General features: G+C 29.5%; 1 protein-coding gene across 1 annotated transcript; it reads left to right on the forward strand.

The window, feature by feature from the left end:
- Positions 1 to 3,754: 3,754 nt before the first annotated feature.
- On the forward strand, positions 3,755 to 7,683 carry LOC111039998. The gene is made up of 6 exons (XM_022323687.1): positions 3,755 to 4,764; positions 5,012 to 5,210; positions 5,295 to 5,546; positions 5,613 to 6,160; positions 6,566 to 6,727; positions 6,798 to 7,683. The coding sequence occupies exons 2-4, from the start codon at positions 5,160 to 5,162 to the stop codon at positions 5,841 to 5,843; spliced, it is 534 nt and encodes a 177-aa protein (XP_022179379.1). The 5' UTR covers positions 3,755 to 4,764; positions 5,012 to 5,159; the 3' UTR covers positions 5,844 to 6,160; positions 6,566 to 6,727; positions 6,798 to 7,683.
- The last annotated feature ends 245 nt before the right edge of the window (positions 7,684 to 7,928 follow it).

Raw genomic sequence — 7,928 nt, forward strand, 5'->3', positions numbered from 1 at the left:
ATGCTCACCCCCATTTTCCTTTAATAATGAACTTATTTTAATCGGGCCTCATATTTTTAATACTTTGACTTTTTATAATATTTAAATATTAAATAAAACGATATGACGATACCATCTTTTATTTTTCTGGCGAGAATTGCCCTTTTTTATTTCTAATTGTCAATCAGAGAATCTTTTTTTAAAATTTATATGTATTTAAATCAAAAGTAGTTTTTGTGTATCTATGTGAAGTAAGGATAATGCGTTCATATTATGATAAGGGGTTGTGAGATAATGATTTATGGCACTAAAGTCGTTATATTATGCTTTGAAAGTTTTAATAATTAACATTAATCCACCAGTTTTCTATAAATTGTAAAAAATTGTCCAAGTATAATAAATACTTGTTCCAATTTAACATATATTTAATATTTTTTTAAACCATTTTTAAGGAGGTCATAAGGTAAATACATTTTAATAACTTAGACACTACCTACTCGTTTGAATTTTTATTTAATGAATCTAGATTTTGGAAAAAAAATCGTCTGCTTAACAATAACCAAAAAAGTAAAAAAAAAAGGTTGGATCTCATTTGAAACAAAGAAGTTTATGTACCCGACGAACTCTTTAAATGGTATAAACACCCAAATAATTTAAAATATGGTCCTCGTGTTAGTATTAGTAAGTAGGTATAAACTTATAAATTCTAAGAATCAGGAAATATAGGGGTAACGTGACTCACTAGGCGAGTATGTTTAGTGAATCACTTCTTAGTTCTAAGAATATTGAAATAAATAATAATAATATTAGGTATTAAGTATACTACGATTGATAATATTACAATATAATATTATGATTTATAGTTGATAAACGTTTGATTACCTATGCAATCTTCTAGTTGGGAACGACGTCATAGGAGTGCTGAAAATTGATATAATTATGTTCCTGCTAAATCCCGTATGTATAGTCATGGACCCCTCTCGGTATAGTTTATGTTCATTGAATAAAAAAAAATAAATTATAATATTTAATTATTAAAATTAAATAGATCGATAATTTTATTTTACAGCAATAAGAAACTTTTACGCAATAATATAATAATTATTATAATAATGAATACAAAGTTAGGTTAGTTTTCAATTTGATAAAGGAAATCGCTTATATATTATATTGTGTCCGAAGTAAATGAATACTGTATGTAAATGTTAAAATACCTTTTAAAATACATTTTTAAATAAAATGTCAAAATTCAAACAAAAGAAGCGATTAGTGTGATAAAGTACTCAAATTTGCTGACTGGGAATAGATACTTATTTAAGTAACACCTGAAACTGCAATGGTATATATATAAAGACTTGTCGGTTTATTGTTGCCTTATACATTTCTCTTTCGTTCATTGAAATTATTAGAATTGTGAATCGTCTCCGATGAGTAATGACGAATGACGATCGACTTTTGCCATAGATGATAGATATTATATTATAATACTAAATACAATATGATATTCGTCATCAGTTTTCGAGTTTTTTACTTCTTTTTGATGACGCTATAGATTTTTTACTTTAGATTCTGAAACAGAATATTATTCAGAGCATTTAAATCTTTAAAATTCATAACACCGAACTCTACTCATTATAGTCTATTTAGCCACACTACGAGTCCATTATTTTTTCCGTGTGGTACTAATTTATACTTGGAGTAGACTACCGACTGGTGTTGGGGTATGGTGACAAGGAGAACGTTGTCCAGTACTGGACAAGGAATACAAAAAAAGTTATTTGGTAGACGTTAACACTTAGCAATAGATATACAATATAGTACAGTTGATAAAGCACGCAGGTGATGACTATGATATTACGATTATAATTTATAAACAACAGTTATACATTAAAATAATAGCTGTGGTTAGTGTACTTACATGTGTACTGTAATTGTGTTAAGGGCTAAGGTATAAATTGTAACCATAGTATCATACTAATAATAAATATTATTACAATGACAAATTAATGTACTTGTAATAGTAGGTATTTATAATTGATTGTGATTTGTGAATATAACTAGTTTAGTTACTAATTAGTAATTGCTATGCGATACAATACATATAATACGATATAGTTTTTTTTTTATGTATGAAGTATTATGTCATATAAACTCATGACTAGACTATTTAAAGTTAGTACCTATTGGCTATTTGGTAAAATAACTTAATTTATAAATAATAATTAATAATAGTTAATACCAGTTAGTAATTAATAATTTAAATTTTTAATTAAAATTTAATTCATTTATAAAATCCTCTCGGTCGTTTTAATTAAGATTTACAAGGAAAAAATTGGAGAGGATCAATACGTTTCGGCCACGATGTTTCGGGTCAATTTTGAGCATTCAAGAAGTTACACACTTACACGTGTAGGTAATATACAAGCTATACGTACCGACCCGTATCGGACTTAGACTTTGATATGAGTAACTATTCCCTATTGATACGTATAGAATTTTTTTTCTTGAAAATCTTGTATCCCCCGCCTATTAGATCCTATAGTGTCAGTTAGTCACCGAGATCTACCTCTGTAACCGTTCACCGAACCACGAACTATAATAATTAGTAGAATTATACCACCGAACATAGACTTCTATTATACTACACAATTATTATAGTACCTACTTAACTATAGAAATCTGTGCCACCGAATCATAATGACCATGATACCATTCTTTTATTTATTTAGGCTCTCTACCTATAGATGGCTGTGGCAATGTGGCATAAATTATCAACTATCTGGTGTTTAACTTTTAACTTACAACAGAAAGAGGTTCAGTGATTTACACTTCATGATGTGTCGTGTAACAAAATTATCTCTGATTGGCTGAACTTGGTTCCACTACAACATTTATACTCCATACCATATTGTTTATCGTTATTTTATTACACGATTCTATCACAGTAACCAAACAATACTGGTGTAGTTGAATATTATAATGATTTAGTATATTTTTGTATAATATCCATGAAGACTAATATAAGGACTAAAGAGACCCAACTCGAACGGCCGTCCCATAATGTAACATACACATATGTACATGTATGAACTATGAATGCGTTAATTTATGAGGTATACAATTTATAGGTCATGGTTCGAAATAATGCACATATTTTACAAAAAATATGAATAATCTCTTTAGTACGCGGGTTGAAGTAGCAACCCTAGCGTCCACAGCGTAGCCTGTGGCTGCGACTCATTTCGGGACGTTACCAGCAACAGAGTTTGGTCTCTTTATTCTATAATCCATAGTCCATGATAGAAATAAATAGTTATTTAGTAAATAATAATATATAATATTATATTTAATAAATAGTTATGGCTATCATGCTAATATGCTATAGTAGTATAGTCTGTCTTACGAGAAAAAGGTACCGCGTCTCGACGAAATCTGTTCATTATTGCGTATTAACCCACACCCATGGCTATAGATATCTATAGCCATGGTCACGATGTATGTGATATCACAGAATAACCAGAATGGACACACGCTGAGCACTCAAAAATCTGTTCAACTTTGTGGAATATCAGTGTATCCATGTATATAATAAAAATGTAAAATTCTTTCTGTCTGGTNTAATATTTCCATAATAATTATATTTATTAAAAAAATAAAAGAAGATTTATTTAATAATTTGTATTAATAATTAATAGGTATGTTGAGTGTATGTCTGGATAAATTAAACTATTATGAGTTATGAAATATAATATATAAGATGTATACTGTATATATAATTGGTGTTGTGATTATGATAAAAAATTATTGTATTAATAAACATATAACAATATCGAAAATGCTCATCTACACAGACCGCGACAAAACTATTTTAATCCTATTCTGTAGAATTACTCATACATTGCCCTACGACATCAACGACGGCAAAAAAAGTACATTTATATAGTATAATAATAATGATTCCACATTAAAGGATTTGTTTTCAATAAAAACGGAATGTTAGGTAGAAGTCTGAAATGACAGTTGCTAGAAACTGAGATTCAACTTACTGAAAAATTTAGGTTCCGCCAAAAAACTTTGGAGTTTGGATTTATAGTTAATTGTATTTTATTAATATTTATATATATGGTATAGTACTAGGGGTGTGTGAGGGGCATAGTCCCTCACGCGTCCGTTGCCCCCAAGATTTGTTTGGTGCTTAAGCCCCCCCAATATTTTCGGGTGAATTGCGCCTATGAGTAGTATAGTCTGTCTTACGAGAAAAAGGTACCGCGTCTCGACGAAATCGGTTCATTATTGCGTATTAACCATAGATAATAAAGATATGGATAGGCCACGCCTATGTTAAATACATTTGAGGCCGCGTTCCCGGAGGGGAAGGCAATTGAGGCTCCTTTATATTGATAGTCGATACTCAATATAGGTATACTTTATTTGGCCTCAATTGTTCCCCTCGAAGACCGCTGATAAGACCAATATGACCTATCCATATCTTTATTATCTATGGTATTAACCCACACCCATGGCTATAGATATCTATAGCCATGGTCACGATGTATGTGATATCTTCTTTACATCGTGATTGTGGAGCGGGCACAGTCGAGTGATAAGCACGTCTTATGCGTCTTTTATTTTAAATTGTAATATCAAATCAACAACATTTTGCCGTCACTCGCCAACTTTTTTGTGCGTCTAAATAGTTTTCATTTAAATTACAATGCCAAGCTGTAGTCTGTGTGGTAGAACTCAAAACTCTAAGAGCAGAGAGAAACAAATTACTTTTCACAGGTGAGTGAGATTTATTAGTATTTAATGCATTGACATTTGACATAATATCTTTACCTTGGATATGATTGTATTGTTGTGCAGTTGTGTACTTTTTTAAAGTATAGTTTTATAATAAACCATAATTGGTATAATGTTTTAGAAAAAAATATAAATTAATTCATATTTTTATCATAAGCATCGATGACTGAAGTTGTTCCACTGTTATTATTTTTTTCCTAATACATTTTGAATGATTTTGCTTACATAGGTATCCAAAATGTCCAGAGATCCGTGAAAAATGAATTGAGTTCAGTAGAAGCTATGATGAGCATAAAAGCATAATAGTGAATGAAAAAAATGTTGTGTGTTCTGCTCATTTTGTGGCTGACTCCTTAAATGTGTATAATAAAAGTACTATGTTGAAATCTACAGCTATACCATCATTAATAATTAAACGTGTTCGTTATGTAAGTTAATTGTACATAATAATTTTTATTCATTTTATAACCATTCATTATACTCAATTTAATATTATCATAATATTATGTTAGGGTAAATTAGATTATCCCGAGATAACAACAAATTTGCATTCTGATGAGAAACAAAAAGTGGATGATATGGAGGATATTGCTTGTAGTTGCTCTAGTATCATTTCAAATCCTCCTAAGGAACCTGAAATGGATAGAGTTGAGTGTTTGAAATTAAGTAGTTCTAATGGTAAAATTGCAAACGCCAATGACAGTCCAGTATCTAAGTCAATATCTAAGTCCAGTAACATCTTTAATAAAGAATCGTCAACCAAGGTATGTTTAACTTTTTTTTGTGTTACAAAAGTTTATTACAATATTAATTTCTATTATTTTTACTAGGTAAATGGAAATATATTTGTTGAAGCCAGTGTCGTAGAAGACAACGAAACACCCAGAAGACAATTTCTGAAACGAGGAATTTCGGTCTTAGCTAATGACACCAATTTGAAATCAAAAAAAATTAAAATGTTGAATCAAACAATTAGAAGCCAAAGAAAAACAATTGTATCTTTAAAATGCATAATTTCAAACCTTGAAGATCACAATTTAACACGTTCACTGCCACAGTGATTTTCTAATCTGGTGACGCACGCAGCGTATCTACGGATAACATATGTGGGACAATAAAAGAATAAAAAAAAAACGCGGGAAACAAAAAACAGACTGAAAAGAAATTTCTGTTAATATGTTCTGAAAAGCCTAATAAATAATAAAGCAATGCCGCTATGGCCAAATTATTATAGTAGGGTATTTTCAATATGCACTGTGACGATCATGGATCGGCAGTGGCTAGAAGAGCCCTACTACCAACAGTGATCCGTAATCTGCAGTGGAGGTGACCGTGTTAATGAACAAAGACACATCAACATTATGATCGGATAATTTTGGTGAGAATAAATATTTAATTACAAGGTTTTCTAAGAAAAATTCTGGAATGACGCCTATTAGAAAATATTGACCAGAACTCCGTAGATTTGCTATTTCCTTGCACTTTCGTTCTGTATTTGCTTACAACTTTGTCAGAAAAGAATTTAAAATAATTCTTCTACATCCTCGGACACTTGGAAAATGGAATTCAAATATCAACTGTGAACCTGGATTATGTTTTGAATCATTAAATTCATTATACAATCATTAATTGAAATATTGCATAGATGTATGCATAAATGTCTATGGTGGGCTGCAGCTAATTAGTAGATTCCAACATTTTCTATGAATTGATCTTAGTATTATTTAGTTATAAGTTGTCCTGAATGTTATTTAAGCAACAGTATAAATTATTTTAATTTCAGGTTTTATTATGAAGATTGGCCAACTCTTAACAATTTCAATTTTCATTTATGCTTTAAACAATGTCATAGGATGTTTATAATTACATGCGTTCCATTTTGCGATGAAGAATATCAGTTACCTGTCCGTGTACAAATGCAATAGAAAGCAGCTTGTAAAATATTGTATGTACCCGTAAGATAATTGTCATATAATATTGAATACTGCTGATAAATTGTATATTATTATTTGTAGCTTAACTAAAAACCTTATGTTTTGGAACCATTGAAGTGTTCATTTGTTAAGATATGGAATTAACTAAAAATTGAACATATGAGATCAACGTAAAATATCAGAATTGAACTATCTAAATATAAATACTGTTTTGAAGTGAGTTAGTAAGTTTAGTCGGGATCAAACTAGCATGGATATTTCTAAAAAAGTCAACAGTAGTTAATAATAATTATTAATTGGATAATAAATTAAATTATGAAAGCTTCAACAATTTTCATAAACTGAAATGATTGTAAATATCTTAGTAAATAATACATTGCCCACTAACGACTTAGAATTCCTAGTTTTGAGAAAAATTGGGAATCATTTGATACCATAGTGGTATCAAACATGTGCCCCGTTGCTTGTAAGGCCTGTAAACGCTTTAGCGTGGTTCTCAATTTTTCTCAAAAAATCATGAGAATATTGGAAATAAAATGTAGAAACGTCAATATTTTCAAAAAAATGAACTCTACAAAATGGCTATAAATAATTAAATAAAAATGTATGTATTGTAACTTTTTACCAAAATATTAAAATAAATTAGAAAAAAGGAAATATTTGTAGTTCTTTCCCCAATGAGTCTTAATAAAAAACCAGAATTATGATGTATTATATATATTTTATCATTATATCAGAAGATATCGCAATGGGTAAATCCTCACGAGACACCTGTATTTGTACTCAACATATTTTCTAATTTTTATTTTATTGAATACTTTTTTTTAATTAGTTACTTTAAATGTTTTAGTTATCATTTAAATATTGTTGACTATGTATATTTCTGTATGTTTAATATGGTATATTGTTATTTTAAATCATAATGACTTACTTAAAGACCATAACAATACATACATGTATTTTTATATTTTTAGTGAATTAATATTTGAACAGAATTGGAACATTAGGATGTTTAAGATATACTTCCATAATATTACAACTAAGTTCAACAGTCACCTACTAAATCTATGATGAGTTGTTCATGAAAATCAGGGATATATTGACAAATCTAAAATTCTTCAAGAAAAACAGTTCACTATATTATTTGTGTTTTCACAAACATGATTATAGGGGTCATTTGAGAGACACGAAAAATTAGCACTGGTATCTGCG

Source organism: Myzus persicae, unplaced genomic scaffold (assembly GCF_001856785.1).
Source record: "Myzus persicae strain clone G006 unplaced genomic scaffold, MPER_G0061.0, whole genome shotgun sequence".
In the NCBI taxonomy this organism is placed as follows: Eukaryota; Metazoa; Arthropoda; class Insecta; order Hemiptera; family Aphididae; genus Myzus; species Myzus persicae.

Bases quoted from the DNA above. Each gene is read 5' to 3' on its own strand.
- LOC111039998 (XM_022323687.1), top strand. From the start codon at position 5,160: ATGTTGAAATCTACAGCTATACCATCATTAATAATTAAACGTGTTCGT. The intron at 5,211-5,294 runs GTAAGTTAATTG...ATATTATGTTAG, and splicing joins TAATTAAACGTGTTCGTTAT to GGTAAATTAGATTATCCCGA. The intron at 5,547-5,612 runs GTATGTTTAACT...TATTTTTACTAG, and splicing joins ATAAAGAATCGTCAACCAAG to GTAAATGGAAATATATTTGT.